We start from the raw sequence: 24450 nt of genomic DNA, 5'->3' as shown, positions 1-24450 counted from the left end.
TCAGGAAGGAACTAAAAATCCAAATCTATAAGTCTCTGGTTAGGGATTCGAACTGGGGTCCACAGAGATGAAAGACGGAGAAGAAACCATTGGGACATTATTGGTTCAAACAAAACCGATTTGTTTCAGTATGAAAGCTTAATGATAATAAAGACGGCCATGAAACTTTGCTAATTACAAAATGATACTTTCTTGCTCACTTACAGCAAGTGTAATTTTCACCAGTCAAAGACATTTCTTATTAAAGACTCTTTTCGAGACAACCTTTTTCTTCAAAGAACGTTTGTAAAAGCCAAGTCCGAATGAGGAACTTTACATGAATCCTCTCACAAAAATGTAATTAGTTAAATGCCATTCCAATGCAGCCTCGCTACCATGGGTACCTTGCTGTATTGCATGCTATCTCTGTGTACGTCTCTAACCCCTCGAAGGGTAACTCTGATCCGTGTCTTTGATTGGCTATCATGTACGCGCAAAATTTGAAACACTGAGTTTTTTAAAAGTTCTTTACGCCAAAATGCATGTGTACAAAAATGCAAGTATTCACTTTATATGTCACGCAAGACTGACTGCCAAGTTTTCTAAAATTATCCACACAGCACATCCAGCCTGTATGCAATTAACACCCAACAAAGCATGGAGGCGTGCATCCCATATACATGTTAACATGCATTCGGGTAATTCCAAGTCAGACTACCCTGGGGTTTTAAGCGAGCCGAGTATTCTGGGACCTAGAAGAAAATGGTGTGGCGACATCGTCACCACTTGGACTGAGGTTGACTCCTATAGGCTTCTGACAACCATTGAAGCCAGTTTGTATGAAGTGGGTAGAGCATACAGTGGATTTATGAATGACACACTTAAAGCCTTGATGTCACTTTGTAAAAGGAAAGAAATCCACAAAATAAACAACTTCGAATATGGCAAACTTTTATTAAAATTCAAGAATGCAACAAGAAAGTAGCAGATGGTTAGCCTCCCTAACGTACATCCAAAACATTAGTAACTTTTATCACTATAAACAATAAACAATGAACACTTAAGGCTCAACTGGTACCTGTCAAAGCCAGCTGTTTTTTTTTGTTGCACTTTTGTATTTTTATAAGTTGTACTAGTTTCTAAAAGGAATTTATGTTCATGTTTTTGTTGGTGCACAAGTACAAATCTAACAAAATCTGAAGTTATGGAAAAGGTCTATTCTAAACAAAGAGGGTAACCATGTACTTGTTGAGTCAACCGAAGGTTTGAGTTTAATAAATGCACCCTGCTCTGCAGCAATATGTGACATTGTTTCCTTATGGGTTGAAACGTTCAGACATGCAACTTACAAATGAGTCTTTTGTATGTCTAGTTCAATGACTTACTATAATCACACGCTGATTACATAATTTTGAATTCCCCAGACTGCAAGAAAAATAACTCGATTTGGGGCAAGCTTCGTTTCCTTCCACTAGAGACAGTGTACACTCATACACATCACTGAATGATCGAGTATGACACAATGTTACCAGGGTTTGCTTATCTGGAGGTTGCTATGCAAAAGCGTGTCCTCCATAGCAACCGTCTCTTTAGTCAAATTCAAAGTTAAGTGCTGCTTGTGACGAAGAAAATCATTGAACCAGACATTATTCAAATCCAACCCACAAATGGCTCATTGGAAAAGTCAATAATCAGATCCTCTCAAAGTTCTCAATTTCTCTATGAACGGGTTGTTAACATTTTGGCAATTTATCATGTCTGTGAAATACCATTCTGAAAAAGTACTCACAAAACATGCAAGAAACATTCCTAAGATAATAAATGGTCCCGATTATTTCTAAATTAGTTAACCCAATTTTCGCTTTATAGAAACATGTCAACCGCTTCAAATAAAAAGGGGCAAAAATATTTCATGCCATACGTAAATGACCGAAAAACAGTCACCCTGGTTGTCAAAGCCAACTGCAAGTACAAGAATCAAACCCATCCACAATACATTAAGTACATCATGCAAATAACGTCACACTCCAATCCAGCTCTTTCCATCATTTAAACACTACACGGACTACATGCATACCAAGGCACAACTTAACGATCTCACAACCTGCCAGCATCCTTATTGTACAATCTTAGCACCAAGGAAGCCAACAAATTTTGTTTTCTTCAAAGTACAAGACAAAATCTGAAACTTTCTTTATTTGATAAGAATATCTGTCTTTTGAAACGGCAAGGGCACCAAGGAATTGTGTCCTCAGCAAAGGTCACCCTCTGAGACATTGTAAATCCCCTTCATTGCCTCTGTGAAATATAGGCCAATCAAACCCTACAGCAACAACAAACACGAAGGCCAAAGCCAAAGACTTCATTGTCAAAAGATGTAAAGAGCTTGATCAAAGTCGACTTAAAAATAAAATAAAGTAAGACAAACTACTGTGCACAACAATAAAAGACAATTACAAAATAATGTACTGTGCTTTCTAAGGGATGAAATAAAGGGAACATAACTATATCAATGAAAAAAATATAAATTCAAGTGATACAAAATAAGTTTTATGATTAGATGTTATGAACTTATAAACTTTAAATGTTATACTTTGTTTTTCAGTTTTTCGTTTTTCAATAATAAAAGTTTCAAATATAAGTCTCTTTTTTTTGGCAAATAGGCGGCAGTTGAGTCAGATGCGAAAAGCTTACAGGACTGGCAAGCAGATGACCAATCACAGTTCCAGACAGAGGTCACATTACTATCAATGGACCAATGGTCTTAGATCCTTCAGCTGGTAGAACACACTCCTCATGATTTTGACGACTCAAAACGTTCATCATTTTTGGCAATACTTTCAAGAGAAAGAATACAGAGGTCACACCGAGGTCACATAAGCTCAAGCAGCAGAGGTCAAGCTCCTCAATAGAGGTCACTAGTTAATACTGACATCAAGTTAAAGGTCACACACTGTTGACATCACATACGTTGCAGAGGTATCCACTACGCACTTATAGGTCGAATACAGGTCAAAGGTCAAGCCCTAATCATTTCAGGGGTCGAATACATTTGCAGAGGTCGAATATATGTACTTGTGCAGATGGTCAAGTCCTTCACAATTCAAATACCATTGCAGAGGTGACACATATTTGAGCAGGGTCAAGCTCTTCCAAACTTCAGGGCTCGATTCCCAGCAGCATTGTTCAAGTCTTTCCTCATTACAGGTAAACAAACTTTTGGAGCAGTTGTGGAACAGTCTTTTAAGAAAGTGGAATATTGCTGTTGGAAGTCATTCCAGGCCCACCATTTAAGAGGCAATTTGGTTGTCTAGCTTTACATATTTACAAGGTAGAAAAAACAAGGATTTAAAAGCACCATTTTTTTCCCCATTTATCTTTCAGCCTTCATGTTTCAAAACTTTGAAACATTATTAAAATCAAGTCTTAAAGAGCTCTATGCTGGTTCAATGAGTTATGGTTTGCACGCACTGCGGATGCAAACTAAAAGGTCTTCAAAATATCAAAGTATCACCCAAATCGAATCTTACATTTGCAGACTTTCCTTAAAATCAAAATACAGGTATCAGGCAAGATGGTTCAAATATTGCCGACTTTTCATATTCCTTTTTTAAAAAGCTGTAAATTTGTAACAACTTTCCAACCATTTTGGCCTCAGGTAGATCAGCTTTCTTCCCTCTCTAAAAACAGGAGCAGATTTTTCAACATGTTGCTTTCTTCATAAATTGTGATGGGGTCGTTCCATGCCTCCAGTCTGGTGTCTACTCCAGTTGCCAGCAAGTTTAATGTGTTGACGAGTCAAGGATCCGCTCCTCATGATTTCAACATCTTAGACTCTACTCGCTCTGTATTTTGCCTGGTTTTTGATATTTTTTTCTCTAAAAGATTTTGCTTCTCAAGGAAAACTTTTAAAAAGCTTGGTTTGTCTTCTCCATGCTCTTTCACGTCTATTGATGCAAACTAACAAATCTTTCATTGTTGATGATTGTCTATTTACAAAAACAACTTAATTCCTCGTTATTGTAAACTTAACAGGGAAGTCTTTACTACACAGTGTGTCAGACGGCGAATCCCTTGTCTAGCTTTACACACAATATGATGTTCAGCCATGTCTTGAAGGGGTGGAGCTTCTTAACTCAATGTGAAGCTTGAAATCTCCAACAGGGAAGCATAGAAAATAACACAAAGCAATATAATAGAAAACAATCTACAAAATCTGGAATGTTATGGCACTTTTTCTTAATCTTTTTTTTAAGGACGTCAAAGTAAAGCTTTCTTCAGCTGATTTGGGTAAAAGTTCAGTTCAACAAGAAGACCATTTGGGGAAAGAAGGTGATTTCAAGGACAGAGTCCCAATCCAGTAACGATGAAAAGTTGTTCCAGATGGGTCTGTGGTTTGCTTCTTTAATCCCAAGATTCCTCATCTCCACCTCCGTTATCAGCTGCAGCACTAAAGCCTCCTCCTCCTCCACCCCCACCAGACCCCCAGTCATCTTGACCACCTCCTCGCCCTCCGCCACCACCTCCACGACCAGTAAATTGCTGGATAAGGGAAAGATAAGAACACGTACATCAATATTGGAATATCATTTATTTAAAATGTTATTTAACGAGGGTGACCCATCCAGCACAGCTGATCACTTGGGGTCCTAACATTATATAAAAACACATAAATAAAATACAAAAAGTGACAAGACTTGGCAGAAGGCCCATAATTATTGTTTGTTTTACTAAAAATGAAAAATTGACCTAACATAAGAGGACAAATAATGGACCAATTAAAACACAATAAGAAACTGCTAGAGCAATCCAATAACAACAAGTAAATAAATCTCTCTGATCTGAAACAAAGATCCAAATATAAAGCTGAAGGCTTTAAACTATGGCTTTATCTATCTGCTAAGCCCATATCCAATGAAGCTTGTGCATTGGAACTAAAACCTCTTGTACTGTCCCTTAACTTGTTTCTGTGGCCAACATTTAAGTGCGGCACCAGTCACAGCAAAGTAAACTTCAGGTAATTTCGGCTGGTTACCTTTTTCTGTAATGCCAGTTCTTTCTAGCAATATTTTCCTGTGCTTATTAAACGTCTTTTGTGCTTACAGGCTTTTTCAAATTGGGCCTTTGGTTTGGACGTGCTGTCCTATGAATCCGTTTCAGCCAAGTGGGAACATTTACTAGGTTTCAGTGATTTTGTTTACAGGTTAATAATGCATAATGACTTGCTTACCTTCCTTGTGTCTCGGCCACCGAAGCTACCACCAGCGTTACCATGGAAGGTTCCTACGGCAGAGTCAGCTGCATTTTCCAAGAACTCCGGTACTTCTTGTTGAGCCTGTAAGAGACAACATTCTTTTGATAAACCATTTTGAAAAACTACTCCATTCCAAGGAATGTGGTTTTAGAGAGCAGGATTTAAAAAAATAATAATCTGAGATTGTGTTTTCCAATAAGGGATGTTTCATCAAGATTTTTGGCAAAATGTAAAAAATCAAATAAAAAATCTTTTGCAATTTAATTTTCAGTTTTATTGAATACATACATTTATATGGGATAATTGAAAATTGTCCAAGAAACAGTTCCGTAAACCCCCATCTACAAACAAACTACACAATACTCACATCAGCTAGAACCTTTATCAATGCGCGAGCACTTTGAGAATCCTTAGAGGGGTCGTAGAAGCTAGTAGCCTTGCCGAGGTTTCCAACACGTCCAGTTCGGCCAATACGATGAACATACTCGTCAATACCGGATGGTAGGTCATAGTTGACTACATGTTTGACGTTGGGTATATCTAGACCACGGGCTGCTACTGATGTGGCTACAAGAACTGGGGCTCGGCCGGAACGGAAATCTGCTAAAGCTTCTTCTCGTTCACGCTGCTCACGATCACTAAAAACAAAAGGAAATACTCGTCAGGCATGAATTACTTGATTAACCAATATAGAGATCAATGTGGTCCCATGCAGCTGGTAATAAAAAGGCAAATATTGGCGCCAAGATTCAACATACTCCTATTTAATTAAATTCAATATAATAGATGTTAAATTTGCATCCGGATCAACAACTCTTGCAAATCTAGCGCAGTACAGAATTTATCAGTAAATACAAAGGTAACAAAATCAAAAGTGCATATAAGTATACAAAATTAATATACTGTTAAAGCACATAAATAACTAGGAATGAACCATGTTCAACCAATACTGTCAATGAAAAGTGTCCAGTCCCGAGATTACCCGTAATGTTTTAGTGATAAGCCAGCAGGACCAGTTAGCTTGTCATTTCACTTGTCTATCGGCAACAACAAATATGAAACACAAACATAATCATTTGACAAAACATGCTGTTAGGGGGTAATTAAAGCGGACAAGGAAAACTAAACTTACCCATGAATACTTGTTGTTGGAAATTCAGACTGGCTAAGCACGGAAGCCAGAAAGTCAGCGCTACGCTTAGTCTCAACAAACACCAATGTACGGTCGGTAGCTAAAGAAGAAAATGTCAATAGAAAAGAGTTTTACAAAAAAAAATAACCCTCAATTTTTCTGTATAATGATAAAATATCAATAAAAACTCATCTTTATACTAAACCAGTTTTTATAATAGAGCTATCTTCCCATTCATCAGATACTAACCATCTTGTGCCTGCAGCAACGCCAGTAGCTGGTCCTTCTTATTATACTGCCCAACCTCCAAGACGGTCTGTGTAATATCAGAGGCAGCCCCACCTACTCGACCCACTGTCAGGAAGAGGTAATCTTGGAGATACTCTGCAGCTTTCTCTTGTACCTCATTAGGGAATGTAGCACTGAACATGAGGCACTGCCTCTCTCCCTTCTTAGGCATGTCTGGCATGTAGATAAGTCTCTCCATCTCAGGACCGAAACCCATGTCCAGCATACGATCAGCCTCGTCAAGAACTAAGAACTTGCAATTGTTGACCTTGATCTGTTAGAAGAGAAAGACAGAAAACAAAACAATAAATGATTTGTAAAAGATTCTTGCACACCCAAAAAGACAATGACACAATAAAAAAACACTGACAGAACTAGGCACCGAGGACATGGCTTTTATGGTCCAGGATCCATTTTCATTGCTCTGCTTCTCGACAAGCCGGGGCTCTACAAACTGAACTATCTAGCCTTCAATTAAGATAGCTCAGTTGGTAGAGCGCTGGGCCGTTAACAACAGTACCGAGGAATTCTGCTTTTACGCATCATTTCAACGGGCAGTGCACATAACTTCAGTGCAAGCTATGCCTTGGAATTAGGCCCTGACCTTGGTGCACCTTTAAAGATTTCCAAGGCTTTGAAATTTAACAACAGAAGGGTCAGGTAGATTCTGAAAGATTGAGGCTGAAGGCACCTCAACATCCACATATTGCTTGATTTTAGAGAATTTAGGCACCAAACATAAACACACATCAGTTGATTTGACATGAATTTTAGGGCTGTTTCCAGTAGGGAGTGTTGTTATAGTTTCAATCAAACTATTTTAACTGAGATGAAACTCAACATCAAGCCTACCTTTCCTCTGTTGATGAAGTCCATGAGGCGTCCAGGGGTAGCCACTAGGAGGTGACATCCCCTCTCTACCTCCTTCAGCTGATGACTCACGCTGGTACCACCGTAGATAACCACAGGACGTAGAATGGTGTCTCTGGCAAACTTATAAGCCTCCTTGTAAATCTGGCTAGTCAGCTCACGGGTTGGAGAGACGATGATGCATTGGGGTTCTTGGAAATCTGAGAAGGAGCTGCCTGTGATTCCATTATTCAGCATGCCAGTGATGATGGGTAGAAGGAAAGCAGCCTGAAAGTGGAAGAAAAATGCTCTATTTTTTAAATCTTAACTTTTAACCAGGGGATTTGTTGAAATGATGGTGTTCCACTCTTTGGTAATCCTGATGTAGTTATTGAAGCAAGTCTTAACTCAGGCAATTATTTATTAGACATAGAAATTTTCAACCAATGGAAACGTGTAATGGGGAGAGGTTGGTAGTATAAAACATTGTGAGAAACGGCTCCCTCTGAAGTGACATAGTTTTTGAGAAAGAAGTAATTTTCCATAAATTTGATTTCAAGACCTCAGATTTAGAATTTGAGGTCTCGAAATCAAGCATCTGAAAGCACACAACTTCGTGTGACAAGGGTGTTTTTTCTTTCCATTTCATTATTATCTCGCAACTTCGACGACCAATTGAGCTCAAATTGTTACTGGTTTGTTATTTTATGCATATGTTGAGATACATTAAGTGAGAAGACTGATGAGAGAACATGTCTTTGACAATTACCAATAGTGTCCAATGTCTTTAATGGTGGTCTTTGACAATTACCAATAGTGTCCAATGTCTTTAATGGTGGTCTTTCACAATTTTGTTTTCAAACTATTTTAGGTTGAACAAAGAAAACTTTACTAGAGCAGGACTCGCCCTCCACGGATTAACTTGCCAGTGCTCTACCAACTAAGCTATCTATATAGTAAAAATGTTGGCAGTCTCCCTATTTTGTCAACAACTTTATTGGGGGGGGGGATAATTTGACACTTTAAACTTCACACTTTCAAGCAATATAAATGGTGACCAAATGTTTCCAACAATATTCAAAAACACAATAGACTTGCAGTCTTCCCCAGCATAATTAGACTGAAATGTTACTCACTGTTTTTCCTGAGCCAGTCTGAGCACATGCCATCAGGTCTCTACCACTGTTGATAATTGGGATACCATATTTCTGTACAGGCGTTGGTCTGTCGTACTTAGCCTTGGTCACATTTTTCCTAACTTCAGGTGACAACTGGGCCTCGTCAAAGCTGTTTATACATTTAGGTGGCTCACGACCTGCAGCAAATACAATGTTAGACTTTTTGGTTAAACATTTCTGCAAAAATGGCTTGCTTATGTCTAGACCCGTAACCTCTCAAATCCTGAATATTGGCTTTAGCCACTTATTAACAACTTTTTAACTTGCTCTTTACATAAATGTTAGCATATGCTGATAGAAGTTTGGACATTGGTGTACTAATTATTATTGCTGGAAATAAAAGTTTCCAGATTTTGTTTTTATTACTTATTTTCAAAACTTTTGTTAACCAAATTTTTCTTTTGGATCACAAGACATTATTTGAAAAATGTCTCATGTGCTACTGAAGTGATCTTGAAGCATGCACTACAGTTGGTTGCCTCCAAGTTGCCTGGAAAAGTTGTCAAAAGGACCTTACAATTAACCTACTCCCACTACGCACAGCTTGGTAGAGACAAAATTCCAGTTGCGACACTTGTGTCCCTGAGCAAGACACTTAACTATAATTGCTTCTCTCCAACCAGGGGTAAATGGGTACCTGTGAGGGCAGAGATGGTTCTTGTGATTGATTTAGCCGAGTAGCGCATTTGTTGCACATGGCTGTATACTCCCCAGGGAGCTGAGATGGTTTAAGGAATGATTTAAGGCCCTGTGACCAGGGGGTAATAATGTGAAGTGCTTTAGGACAACCCTTACGGTGTGAAAAGCCTTATATAAAAACTGGTTATTATTATACTATTATTATATAAATTACATAACATACCTGTGACTTCAACTGGGATATCATAATACTTGTCAAAGTTGATTCCACGTTGCATGAATTCATATGACTCACTCTCATCCTGGGAAGGCTCAGGGGGAATGTAGGTTGAAGGTGGTGGCCGAGCTGAAAGGAAGAATCAATACAACAATGTTTGACTGCTGCACTCAATATTCATCCTATCGTATTACTAATGATCCCAAAGTGAGGTTGGGAGGGAAAACAGTCCAATAACCAGCTTCACTATCATATTGCACACAGAGAATGTAAAAAAAAATGGTGGTTGGCCCTGGTTGACAAAGTGAACGACAGGCAGAATGCAGAATGTTAAGTTGAAAGAGAAGCACAAATGCATATGGATATCATCCATCATCAATACTCATTAGTTCAGGGAAAACATTAACCCAATATGGATTTGGGAGTTTGTAATTGTCATTTTGAATCTGGGTGGAGAAACAGAGTAAGGCAGTGACTAAATGTTGGGTCTAAATGTACAAATTAGTAGAAAAACAAGAGGGGGAAAAAAGATCGATGTGAGAACTAAAAGACCAAGATCTCCGCCAAAAGATTGAGATGTCACAATCCACTTTTTAATACAATGCCTTTTTTGCTCAATATGGTATCTCATAAATAATCCTGATGGAACAACCAATGCAACCTTCATTGCCTTCCGCTCACATCAGCAAAATCAACAAAAAACTAGCAGGGAAAACTTGTCTGGCACCTGTTGTTCTGTAATAAAAACCAGTTAAAAGTGTTGCTGCAAACTGGTAATGAAACCATAGAATAGACACTAACCTTCTCCGTCTGGATTGGCTTCAGCATTTGGACAATCTCTGGCCATGTGTCCAGTCTCTTGACATTTGAAGCATGCACCACTGCCGCCTGTAAACATCAATCATAGCAGAATGATAATAAGTATCGTAGTTTTGAAAATTGGCAGATCGGCACGCAATCTGTGCGTATTGCAGAGCTGCCAACATTTGCATATTGCAATCATTGGGGAGCATTTGTCCAACAATCAGGGAGATATCTACAATTACATTCAAGATAATAGGAAAACAGTATCTGTAATCAGGGAGGTTCCCAAATTTGCTCATCATAACATTGAAAGAATGGTTTATTTTCAGGGAACTTTCTGCAGAATCTGGGCGACTTGGCAGCTTATTGGCCCGATACGCTAACCTGTGCATGGGGGATAGCTCTGATTCGTATGAAAACAATACTGTCAGATGAAATGAAGATAAATCTGTATTTATGATGCAAGAACAAAATTATTTATAGCGCCCTCATGCAGTCAAAAATAAGGTAAAGTCCCCTGGTTTTGTAATACTCATTCTTTTTCAGAATAAATATATTGCTATTAAAATAAAGAAAGGTTATTGTTAAATGAGTGGATGACATGTTAGTTTGAAATGAAATAACATAAAATAACTAACTACTAATACTATTTGCACCACTGTGAACAATGAGGGCGCATGATTCAAATCATTAGCGTTTCTGGCGTGCCCGCAGCTGGGCGTGAACTGGTTCGTCTCCGTTTGGAGGCTCGGAAACACACAGAGGCTTCATTGAGCGCATTATTCTGAAGGGATCTCGCATGAAGTATACATGTAGTAAAGTGACTAAGGGTATAAGCCTGAAAAGGTGAACATGTTTTATTCGGGGTACCTCCGCCGTGTTACAGCCTTAAGTTTGCTCGCATATAATAACCAACTACTAATACTTTGCACTTCTTATAAGCTCTTAAAACCTTCTTAGAACATTCACAAAGTGCAGCATTAACCATAACCCTTACATGCATCCTAAGCTAGCAACATAATCTAGCAGCAGGAAAGTGTGCATTCAGCTACAATACCGGCATATCTCTTTGAGCCCCGGTCAGCATAATCTAGCAGCAGGAAAGTGTGCATTCAGCTACAATACCGGCATATCTCTTTGAGCCCCGGTCAGCATAATCTAGCAGCAGGAAAGTGTACATTCAGCTACAATACCGGCATATCTCTTTGGGCCCCGGTCTGCAGTCAGCTGGGGTTAACAACATTGAGCAGGGAAACAGGGATTGTAGATGTAGAAACAACACAATCCCTAAAGTCGTGAAAGCAGATAAGTATGCAGCCCAATAGATATAGATACAACACCATCACTACAGCAGGAAAGAGTGCAGCCTTGCTAAGTGCAAGTAAAAAATTTCAGATCTAACCAGAAATTTGTTAAAAGAAGGAGCTCCACACAATATCAGGGTCTTGTTACATATAGCATTTACATTACCCCTAGCAGTGTCGCATGCCAATCAAATTGACCCAACTTCTGGGTTGCATATTGGCTAACCGAATATTGGTCCTACTTAAAAAACATTTGTACACAGCACATTGTTGGGGTCACTTTGGTCCCATCTATATATATATCGCTTAGAGCAAAAAGCAGTATATTGCTTAGAGCAAAGAGCAGTTGGACTAACGAGTAGGCCTATAAGTTAAGGTAGGTATAACTTAGTCAGAATAGATTCTATGTGAACTTAAAAGGGCTTCAGAGGGATACAACTTATAACGATACATAGGACTAAGCGTAAGTGTATAATGAGTAAGGTTTGAGTACTAATGCAGCAGATAAATTAACCAACTAAACAAAATCTAAATAACAAAATAAAAACTCCAGCCTATGAAACTTTGACCGTAAACAGAAAAAGCAGCCATTCTTTATTTTTCAGGCAGAGGGTGTACATTCTGCAGTTACTCTTTACGTATGAATGATGTTGTTGTGGGTTGAGTTGACTTACCACGGCCTCTACCGATACCAAGACCACCACTGAATCCCATCAGAGAGGTAAATCTCGATGCAGGTCCAGGCTTTCTAGGCTTAAAGCGCAGACCTTGCCTGCCTTCAAGAAGTGAGCAAATACAAATTGACAGTTGTATGTACACTCTTTTAGGGAAGGTACATCACCTTTAAAGTTTATAGCAATAAAAACTTACTTGGTCGGAAGTACAGCAGCTTGCAATAGTATAAAGCATTTTGAGAATCATTTCACTTTGAAGTAATGTGGTTATGGACAAAATGTAGCAGTTTTTATCCCCCAAAATTTTAATCTGAGAAACGTAACTGACAATCACGTCTCTCATATTGTGTATTCCAAATACGGTTCATTTTTCATGCATTGATGTAATCGCTCCAAATTTTAGGCGTTTTCTCAAAAGTGTGACCATCTTCTGAAATTTTCACAAATTGGTTTTTGTGTATTGACCCAATTCACCTGACGTCATCATAAGAATTATCTCGGATGCGCCGCGCCATATTGGTGGGCAACGTCACTGTACGTTATTCAGTGAAGTGCGCATTTATGGCGACGCGGCGTTTACACGTAAACCTATTGCCAACCAACAATGGTAAGCATGGCACAGTCGCCACGTGTGTCGTGCGTGCAATGGGTCAATAGGCCTATATCTATACGTACGTAGGATTAAAACAACTGAACGGTTAAAAAAAACAAAGACAAAATTTACCTTTAACAGAAAATGTTTAGGTGCTTAGTGAGAAAAAAAAAGTAAAACGTGTAAATTAAAAGTGAAGTTAATAAAATGTTCATAATTTGTATAATTAGTATATTAAATACAGAATAGTAAAAACATTATAAACAAATGGAGTTGGGGGGGAGGGGGGGGTGCGTGGTTAAATGGGGAATTAAATGAAGGCCATGAGTACATGACCAATGTTCTCAGGTCACAGGTCACGTTCTCAGGAAAGCAACATTAGTGAACATGACCCAAAAGTATGCTTTGTCTTCGCTTTTACCTCAACTTTTAATTAACCAGGCTTAAGGGTTGTTAATATGGATGACTGACCCAATTCACCTGAAGTCATCACCCACCATAAATCTTGGTTGTGCCATTCTGTGAGTCCAATTTCGAGGTGGTGTCTGCATCTTAGAAGACGCTTGAGCTTTTACACCCACACAATATGACACCACACCATATCACAGGACAGCACACCACAACCAAATTGACTCCCAAAATGACAGACCATGCACAGACTGTAGCTGCGTGTGAATGGTGAATGACAGAGTCAGTGGAGGTTCTACGCACCAAACATGCGATTGCAATGTGGTTAAAATGGGTTGCAATGTTAAAACAATAAGGTGTGGTACAGCATTGGAAATCAACTTTTTTCATCAAGTTTTATTTCAGTTTTATTGAAAAAATTCACCAGGAAAATTGTTCTATAAAATCAAATCAAAAGTCTTGAAAAAGATGACCAATCACAAGACTGTTTCCTTGATGTGACCTCATTTTGAGAAAAGGATGGGGGAATATTTGATTGTAGTTTTGCAGGTATACTTGCTTATTATTTCCATGTGTGTTCATCATGTAGTGACTGTTGAAGTTCAATGAACGTACTATTTTCAAGACCGATGATGTACCAACCATTATAAAAAGTAGGCCTGGGCGAATTATTCGAATATCCGGTTAATGGCAAATAGGTTTTCCTATCCGTAACCGCGAATGCCTTTTTTTTCTTAACCGGATATCAGCATAGGGCGCGAATAGCTATTTATAAACCGGATAGTTCTGTAATTACAACCAAGTAACCGGATATTCTTTTAATATCCGAATATCCGCGGACGTCTGGCGACAACTGATAGGAATGTTTTGTCTGAATCCTTATGAAACTTCTTTTGAGACAGCATAAAACAGCATAAATTAAGTATTTAACTATGCTCACCTCCGTGAAGAGTTAAAACAGTGACATTTCTGACGTAATTTGTTCAAAGATTACGAAAGTTTTCCTTCACGCAGAGTTATCACGGTCAAAAGAAAATCGCCATCTTTAAATTAGATCCGGTTATTTTTATGAATGAACCGAGTGACACTGTCTAAAACTAATATCAATCCACCCATACGATCTCATTCGCAAAAAATCAATCTATATTTGGTCAACCAATCTACATTGATCAATCAGTCAATATTGACCAAGCTATCAATATTGACCGACTTATCAATATCAATCAATCAATCAATCAATAATAATCAATGGCAATCAAGGGCCACTACTTGATAAGAACAGACTTTACCTCCTTTAGATTCTGAGTTGGGGCAATCCCTCGCCATATGTCCTTCCTCGTGACATTTGTAGCATTCATTGCTCCCTGAAAGAAAACAAACAAATTCATGGTTATTATTGCAGGTACACTCCACTGCGAGGTACATAGAATTTAAAGGGTTTGGAAACCTTTAGTAGATCAAGGTTTTGGCCATGACATGAATCCCTACTCAATCTGAATGAAAATGTATGTTATATAGTATATGAAGTTTCAGCTTCATATAGTCGTCAAGTTTTTGAGAGAAAAAAAGGTGAAATCATAGAGCAATGTTTTCAGGAGAGTCGCGTAAGTTCGTTGTACATGCTAAAATAAGTTTCATCTCACAGAGACTAAAACTATATATATATATTTTTTTACTATTAAAAAAAACCTGTTAAGCTCAGCAAGTAATATTTTTAGGGAACCAACAATATCTTGAAACTGTGTAAGATTAATTTAAATCTGTGGACATTCATGTTTTGTGTCGTATAAAAAGTAACCAAACCCAAACAAATAAATTAAAAACAATTAAAGAAAGTGAACTGTACCTCCTTTGGACTCTGAGTTTGGACATTCTCTGGCGAAGTGGCCGGTTTCATGGCATTTATAACACTCACCACCTGAAATGCAAAAGGATATGTGATTAATTTACAAACACCCAGTCTCAAACAACAAGCATGAAGAAGTTAAAGCTAAGCTGGTACCTCAGCAGATGAAGTTCTATCCTACTGATCGATCCAATCAGCTTGGCCAGTTAAAAAAATTGACACAGGTCAGAGCTTACATTTGAATTCATGTCAAATGGTTCGAGGCATGCTTTTTTTTAAAGCAACAACCTAATGAGCAAACTTTGGCACCGTTGCGCCAAACACATTAATTAACTGTGCATGGGTACCCACCATCTCTTAAATAACTAAGCAAAAGCTTGCCCCTAATCATGTGACATAGCAACTGTCTTGATAGTCCGAAGAATCAAAGTTTAAGCCATAACTTGTGACTAAGCAAGTCATTGTACGCGACATTATTCAAATCTAACTCGCAAACGGCCGACTGACATGTAATATGTTAATTAGAAATCCATACCTCCTCCTCCTCCACTTCTGCCACCTCCACTGGAATCTGCGTTTGGGCATTCTCTAGCGAAGTGTCCCGTCTCGTGGCATTTATAACACTCACCACCTAAAGAAGAATAACAAAGCATTTTGTCATAGGATGCCCTTTACTAAGAAGAAAATGTCTTGGCGCCCTTGCATAAAAACGAAGCGTACACAAGCGAAAACTGACCCAATCATTAAGTTTGTAACCCTTTAAACAAAAATTTGTAGAGGGGTGCATATTTGGCTTTTTGTAACAGGATGACGAGCAGCTGAGTAGGCTAACAAGCAAGACTGAAAATACAACTCTCAGTAAATGAAGACATCTCGCATGATCGTTCCACATGTTCCATCCATGTATCTTTTAAATTCGAAGGCCCCCCCCTATCCAGACCAGGTGAATTAGCAATCCATACCCCCTCCTCCTCCACTTCTGCCTCCTCCACTGGAATCTGCGTTTGGGCATTCTCTAGCGAAGTGTCCCGTCTCGTGGCATTTATAACACTCACCACCTAAAGACACAAAAAAAAGCAGTTTGTTATCATTTTATGTTCCAGATAGTGTGATGTGAAAAACACTCCTCATGTTACACCATAAATTGGGCACAATCCTTGGCTAAAAGGAAGTCAATGGTTCTTAGACTTCTGACTGACATCTCAACAAAGATACAGACAAAATAGGGAAACTGCTAACAGTAAGGATAGATAAACTTAACTGATCGAGCATCAGCACGTAGGTCACAGGTTTAAATCTAGCCCTAATCAATCTGGGTCGAGCATCAGCACGTAGGTCACAGGTTTAAATCTAGCCCTAATCAATCTGTTGATGTTCATCCATTAAAAATACTTGGTACACAAAAAGGAGCATTTTTGAAAGCAACATGTATCAATCAGTTGCCTATATTACTTGTTTGGCAGTTTCTACCATGAACATGAATTACTTTACAAATACGATTTTGCACATGCTAGGCTTTATTTTTGTTCAAGCAGAAAATATTGCTTAAACTGTTCATGCTAAGAATGAATACAAATGGTGACTTATGGTATCTTGGCCAATAACCTTACTCTACATTATACTTATCTATGCTTTGTGCTTTGCAGGAAACTCTATACAATTGGACCCGACAATCTAGAAAATGACACATTTAGTCATTATCTAGACTATCATGCACCTCATGTTACGAATTTTTTACAAAATAGTTGGGTTCAAAAGGGCACTCACCACCACCACCACCACCTCCAAAGCCACCACTGCGACCTTTAGAGCCTCCAAATCCTGAGCTAGCATCACCTCTCCCGTTGAAGCCATTGGTCTCTGCTGATAAAAGAAAACAAAATACACTCAAAAGAATTTGTGGATGCATGTCAAGCCCAACAATTTGTTAATGTTTCAGTTTTGCATGTCAAAAAGGGGTATCAAGATTATGGAATCGTTTTTTTTAACAAACAAAATACACAATCTTTAAAACTGAATAAATGTGTCAATTTCTCTACTTGGTCAAAGAGACAAAACAACCCTGCACCTCACAATCACAAATATAGGTTATGTTTTCATTTATGTACCTTTACTGTCTGGCCCTTTAAATACTAAAACAATCTTGAGACATTTTAACGCGAGTTAAAAAAAAAGGAGGTTCACAAATCAACATATCATCCTCCTTGATTTGTCCCTACCTGTAGTTGAACTTCTGAAGCCACCTCCTACTTTAGGTTCTGAACTACCAAAGCCACCGGCTCCTGCTGAGCTGAGGAACCCCCCACTTCCTCTGCCCCGCCCTCTTCCAGCGCTTCCACCACTTGGAGCAACTCCCTATAGAAAACAATCAACCATTGTACTACATCATTATAGATTAGCCATGTATAAGTTACATGCTTAGCAAGCAAATCTTTGTCTTTTTATATCTTTTTCTGGTAATAAAACAAAATAGTTAACTGATAATTTTCCAAGAAATTGTTTTAGGAGAAATGGGGGACCTTTATAGTGTACGCTTGGTACTTTATTGGCAACTTCACTCTGGAATTACTATGTAGCACATTTTTTCCTGAATTAAAGACAGCGGACACTATTGGTAATTATCAAAGACCAGTTTTCTAACTTGGTGTATATGGAAAAAATAACAAGAATTTGTTGGAACAGTGTTAATAATAATAATAATAATAATAACCCGTTTTTATATAGCGCTTTTCACACCCGGAGGGCGTCCCAAAGCGCTTCACATTATTACCCCTGGTCACTGGGCCTTAATTCACTCCTTAAACCATCTCAGCTCCCTGGTGGGGAGTATGCAGCCTGTGCAACAGTAATATGCGCTACTCGGCTAAATCAATCACAAGAACCATCTCTGCCCACACAGGTACCCATTTACCCCTGGGTGGAGAGACGCATTTATAGTTACATGGCTTGCTCAGGGACACAAGTGTCGCAACTGGAATTTTGTCTCTACCAAGCTGTGCGTAGTGGGAGTAGGTTAATTGTAAGGTCCTTTTGACAACTTTTCCAGGCAACTTGGAGGCAACCAACTGTAGTGCATGCTTCAAGATCACTTCAGTAGCACATGAGACATTTTTCAAATAATGTCTTGTGATCCAAAAGAAAAATTTGGTTAACATTGTAATGTGAATGGCTTTTCTTCTTGGAGATTGTGACATGGGGTTGAGGTTGACAGTCAAAACAAAAGTTTTGAAAATAAGTAATAAAAACAAAATCTGGAAACTTTTATTTCCAGCAATAATAATTAGTACACCAATGTCCAAACTTCTATCAGCATATGCTAACATTTATGTAAAGAGCAAGTTAAAAAGTTGTTAATAAGTGGCTAAAGCCAATATTCAGGATTTGAGAGGTTACGGGTCTAGACATAAGCAAGCGCTTTTCACACCCGGAGGGCGTCCCAAAGCGCTTCACATTATTACCCCTGGTCACTGGGCCTTAATTCACTCCTTAAACCATCTCAGCTCCCTGGTGGGGAGTATGCAGCCTGTGCAACAGTAATATGCGCTACTCGGCTAAATCAATCACAAGAACCATCTCTGCCCACACAGGTACCCATTTACCCCTGGGTGGAGAGACGCAATTATAGTTACATGGCTTGCTCAGGGACCCAAGTGTCACGACCGGGATTCGAACCCACACTCTGCTGAACAGAAGCACCAGAGCTTGAGTTCAGTGTTCTTATTGACCAGAATTGAATTGAAAAAAAGAAGGAAAAAAAACCATCACAGTTCAACATTAGAATTTGAGTTTTCTGAGAGAGAGGATTTATTTGATTTTGTACATGTGTTATGGGCAGGAATTCTTCTGATTATTATCAGACTGAATTGAAAGCCAACAGTCTACGAAAACACAAGACTGCTGGATTTGACCAGTCATGAGTTTACTGGCCCGATGCCAAAACTATTGGCCTTGGGACTGTAGGACCCCCCCCCCCCACAGGGACATAACTGCATTGTAAACTGAAGTGTACAGTACAGATGTAAATTTGTATTGACAGTGTGTAACTTTGGTTGGGATTGGGACACAAACACACAGGTTATAGAAATTTGAACTTTGAACTTACAGATGGCTGCCATTTGCTTGCACCTCCTGAGGGATTGGAAATAAAAAATAGTGGAAATGATTTATGCCGTGAAAATACAAAGTAAGAAAATAAAAAATAAAACTTAATACAAATTATTTGTTTAACATCTGTTTATACATTGTCATTTACTGTTTTAACTGTGTCATTTGAAGGGGTATTTCAGAATTTGTAAGAAAACAATCGTCAAGACCGGATTTACATCAAACTTACACGGTGTAATGATATTGATAGTAGAAAACATCCCATGAAAAAATTCTGCCAGAAATGTCATGTTATAATAATAATAATAATAATAATAATAATAATAATAATAATAATAATAATAATAATTAGGTGACTACTTTTGAATTGCTCTGACTACTGACTGTATGTAATGCTTCAATTGATGGGAAGACCGGCAACACCCATCAAATACAAGAGGATTGGAATCAAATTATTCTACAAAAAAACAATTCTGTCTGCGTGTTGTGATTGATGATTGCCTGTATTTGAACACCCAGCAATGTAAAATGCTTCTGAAAAGATCTAGCCTTAAGGGGCCGACACCAGATATTTTTTACCTACAACATGATATGAACGCTACATCCCAGACATTAAAGGCAATGGACACTATTGGTAATCGTCAAAGACCAGTCTTCTCACTTGGTGTTTCTCAACATATGCATACAATAAAAAAACTTTGAAAATTTTAGCTCAATTGGTCCTTGAAGTTGCAAGATAATAACAAAGTTGTGTGCGTTTAGTTGGTTGATTTTGAGACCTCAAATGCTAAATCTGAGGTCTCAAAATCAAATTCGTGGAAAATTACTTCTTTCTCGAATACTATGTCACTTCAGAGGGAGCCATTTCTCACAATGTTTTATACTAATTAACCTGCTCCCCATTACTCGTTACCAAGTAAGGTTCTATGCTAATAATTATTTTTAGTAATTACCAATAGTGTCCACTGCCTTTAACCTGTAAGTAGTATCTTACCTAAGCCATTAGAACCTCCATTGGTGAATGTTGAACCAACCTACCAAAATAACACAGAAGAAAATGTTAAATGGAGTTAATTGGAAACATAGAAAATCAAGTACAATTCTAGAGTTTACAGACAACAGGGGACTCTGCATATCATCTGTATAATGCCGCCCCCCCCCTCCCTTTTTGTTCTTGTTTGTTATTTTGAGCTGATTTTGTAAATGAAATGCTTCAATAGAAATCTACAAACTTCTCAAAGGGTGGCCTTTACCATCAATGAAGGTAAGAACTATAGCATGCCCTTTACGAAGGAGAACATGCCTTTATGCCCTTTCAAAAACAAAGCACAGACGCCTGCTAAATGGCAACAAAACACACACGAATAAGTTGAATTTATTCTCAGCTAATGTACACTTCCTGGTCAATAAATGTATCAGGAAGTCTACTCCAATCTACTCTATGCTCCAATCAAGGCTCCAAGCAAATCTCCCATTCAAACACTTGTCCATTTACTAGGGGGTCAATACACAACTGGACAAAGTTTATTGTAAACTGCATACTAAACAGGTTGGGTGTCTTTGGAAACTGATACCCCTAATCTTTGCTGACTGCAGACAGTGTTGACCTCAGACAGTAGGGACACTGTTGTTACATGCAATAAACAGAGCCAAACTACAGCAGGGAAATGACAGAACCAATTACCACCCCCATTATCTTTTAAGAAGACCAAGCTGGGTAATTATGTAAATGACCATAGGGTGGCAGGCGCTTCCTCCATGCATACCCCATAAAGCATTGTGATTTAATATTGAGTAGGGTAATTTAAGGAGGGGGGGGGGTGGGGGTATAGAGGGTTGCATAATGCCATGCTTTAAGCAATTACACATGCCACATGTTTGTATGTGCTTTAGTTGTGGAGCCAATGAACAGTGTTTGTATTTTAGTTTAACCATTTCAATACCACATTGTTTATTGCAAGCGCCGAACCGGATATTCACACTAAAAAATATATAACGCAATTTGCAGTGTGTACTGTTTTCAATCTTGAATTTCTGTGGGAAGACATTATTTTTTGAAAAAACTTTGTGCATGCAATTTGTAGCATATGAAATAACCTTTCCTACGATGTCAAATTTGTATATTATTATCTTAATTTTGTTTGCAAGATTTCTGGCTAAAACGAATTACTTCTATTTTTATTCAGGATTTCTGTCTCAAGAAAAACGACAAGATTTTCAACCTAATTTTCCTCAAGAAAAGTTTGTAAAAACTACTCAGAAAATATAATCGTTTTTATTATAAGCTTCTATTTCCATTTGTACCAAAATCGGAACCTATTTTGCTGAAAAATCTGTTTTGAAAGTGGTCAGCTACCACGGTCACTTCGACCAGCACGAGTCGGTCGGGGCCCGCCCGCCATGCACGCCCAAGCCCACGGCGTTGAACGGGTGACGTGCTCGGTCCAGTTAGCTACCGTTGTTATATAGTCCGGTTTTGTCATCATCTCACTGCATGTCTGGCGACGAAATACCACGATTGGCTGCCAAATGTTCACTAGATTCTCTCTCAGAACTTCCCAAGTCTTTTTATAGAGTCACTTTAGGCAAACATATAAGCCAAAATCTTAGTGCAATGAGGAGACATGATGGTGATTTTTGTCCCCCAAAAAAAACGGAAGCGTGAAATCTTCAAACGTACTTTTCTCAGAAAATCATAATGGCGACCCCCTATACAATACATACCATTGCAATGCTTGGTAAACAAGCAACCAGTCTATATAAAACCTAACAACAGAGGGCGCCAAACAAAATAAATACAATCTCTCAAAGGCAAGGCTTTTTTCTGTCGAGTTTTCTCGACATTGGGACGGAGCGACTACACAACGCACGGTCGAGTTTTCTCGACAATGGTAAGGAAGCACTTGCACTGCGCGGTGGAGTAAACTCGACAATGGTATTGAAAGTGTTAAGGAATGTAACCCTTCTGCAAACCAACATCAAAATTCCCAGAAAGATTGGGTATTGGGATCTGTCATTTTTGTGACACCTAGGAGTAACATTGAATTGTACACACTAAGAGAATAAACATTTCAAAAGAAAGATCTTTAGTGGTGTGGGTATTGGATCTGTCATTTTTGTGGCTTGGCTCCAGTAAGTCTGGATCCATTAACAGAGAGGGTTAGAGTTAACAATTATATCAATGTTACTTTGCATGTTGAAGGATTAGCGCTAGCAGTGTTCTTTTCATGCTGCACACAATTTGCAATAAACTGTAAATTCATTTAACCCTCAACCCGCAGAGCAAGGCCTCAACCCATGCCTCCTGAACAATAGTCAGTATACACCAGTTTAATTCAAGTTGTAATTTACATTATGCCTTACCTTCAGAATTTATATAAACATTGTCTTGTCTGCAGTGGCCAGATAAACATTGAATTTTACACAGTAAGAAAATAAACATTTCAAAACTGATTAAAAAGCAATTCAGTGAACCGCTGGAGAAGCAAAACCACCCTTGTGTTTTAAAATAAATGTAAAATATATTGAAACCATGTAAAAATTAAAAAAAAGACGAACGAAATTTGTTTTTGGCATCGTATAAAATACACTGAAAAACCAATTTATTGGGTACAACTTTAGTGTACTGTAATAAGCCGATTCACTATTGCAGCTGCGCATGTCCGTTACTGCTGACAATGCAATTTGTTTATTTCCCGTGACCTTTTGACAATAAACCCGGGTATTGTCAAAAGGTCACGGGAGATAAACAAATTGCGTTGTCAGCAGTAACGGACATGCGCAGTTGTAATAGTGAATCGGCTTATTGCGCCAGGTTACCACCAATCTCTTTCTCAGCGGGCCATGTTTTTTTTTGTGACTTCTCAGAGTCTTGACTCCAAAATTAATTTATCCGGAAATTTTGTCAGAAAATGAGTGGAAAAGCCAACCTCACAGCTTTCTTGATCAGACGCTTCTTGGTCATAGCATGAAACTATTTTGGGAAAGCAACATAACATATTTGCAACAGCAACAGTTTTTTATGTTCTGCAAAGTTCCGCTGACACCGTTTTCATAAGTATCTCGAAAATATAAATTGTCCATTCTCCGATTGAGGGTTGAAGACATGTTCTGCTTAAGTTTGTGCATGCATGATCGTTGTGCGATCACATGGGACCTTGGTAATCATGGCGTTGGTCATTTCGCACAACTGATCTCAGCGATTCTTAACAGGAATGAGATTTTCAAAAGTCTTAATTCTAGTTGTTCATATCCTGGATCTGTGGCAATTTTCAACATACGGATTCATTCCACACGACGCTTATTAAATTATCGAATATTACACATAATGCTGAATTCAGCAACCTAGCAAACTGGGGAAAAAATGTGGTGAAACTTATCCATAAAATGCAAGTTCTGCAAAAACAAAGGCGCCCTCTTGTTGTCAATTTTTTGACAAGTTTTCGTATTTTGCCTTCTTGTTCGTCACTTTTTCAATTATTTGATTTATAGGATTAGTAAAAAATTCACTCAAATATGAGATTATTCCTTTTGGTAACAATAAAAATGAGTGTAATTAAGTTTTGTCAGGATACGGGAAGTTTTCAGTTAAGTTGTGCACATTTCTCATGAGCGAGTGACTGCGCCAACGACGTCGTACATGCTGTTTTCATTGCGAGTGCATGAGCCCACGACGAAAAATGGAGGAATAACAAACATTATTTGGTTATTTCTGTTCTTACCACTGTTGTGCTGCCTGACACTTCATCATCCCAGTCGTCTGACATCTTGAAACAACGACAACGCAACCCGCAAAACAGCGGGAAATTAATGTATTGGTGTGCTTTCGCTCGAACACTTTCACGAGAAAAAGTTCTTGCACAACCTCGCCTCAGAACTCGGAGTGGCCGATGCAATGTGCAATTGAATTAAATGTGCAATCCCAACTTCCGTCGCCCCCGTCAAAAGTTCAATGAACTGTCACCTTCAAACAGACGCTTCAGCTGCAAGTGCAAGGACAAGCTCAGACAAAAATAAGTTTCTGTCTGTAGTTATAAAAAGGCTTAAAACAATGTATTAAGACAGTTAAAGAAACAATAGTGGCTGCATTTAAATGCCAAGTTTTGCAAGCAGCAGTGTCGGTGGTCCGTGCTCTGCCCTTGCTGTCAACTGAATGAACATGTGGTTCTTGCACGTGCTATTT

At 38.5% G+C, this 24450-nt stretch overlaps 1 protein-coding gene across 3 annotated transcripts; it reads right to left on the bottom strand.

Moving 5' to 3' along the window:
- Positions 1–913: 913 nt before the first annotated feature.
- Positions 914–24450, bottom strand: LOC117297508 (probable ATP-dependent RNA helicase DDX4). Of its 3 annotated transcripts, none has more exons than XM_033780585.1 (19): positions 23990–24450; positions 20263–20302; positions 19267–19292; positions 17384–17519; positions 16932–17027; positions 16127–16222; positions 15703–15795; positions 15165–15236; positions 14608–14682; positions 12319–12420; positions 10338–10424; positions 9543–9665; positions 8639–8817; positions 7506–7790; positions 6615–6927; positions 6366–6465; positions 5601–5871; positions 5210–5314; positions 914–4521 (listed from the first exon to the last, which is right to left on the bottom strand). In XM_033780585.1, the coding sequence occupies exons 1-19, from the start codon at positions 24032–24034 to the stop codon at positions 4384–4386; spliced, it is 2382 nt and encodes a 793-aa protein (XP_033636476.1). In that variant the 5' UTR covers positions 24035–24450; the 3' UTR covers positions 914–4383. The 3 variants fall into 3 exon arrangements, with proteins under 3 accessions (XP_033636476.1, XP_033636475.1, XP_033636474.1); XM_033780584.1 differs by having other exon boundaries at positions 15700–15795; positions 16932–17024; XM_033780583.1 differs by having other exon boundaries at positions 15700–15795; positions 23990–24449.

This window comes from Asterias rubens, chromosome 12 (genome assembly GCF_902459465.1).
Source record: "Asterias rubens chromosome 12, eAstRub1.3, whole genome shotgun sequence".
Taxonomy (NCBI): Eukaryota; Metazoa; Echinodermata; class Asteroidea; order Forcipulatida; family Asteriidae; genus Asterias; species Asterias rubens.
This window is presented reverse-complemented; position numbering and strand designations above follow the sequence as displayed.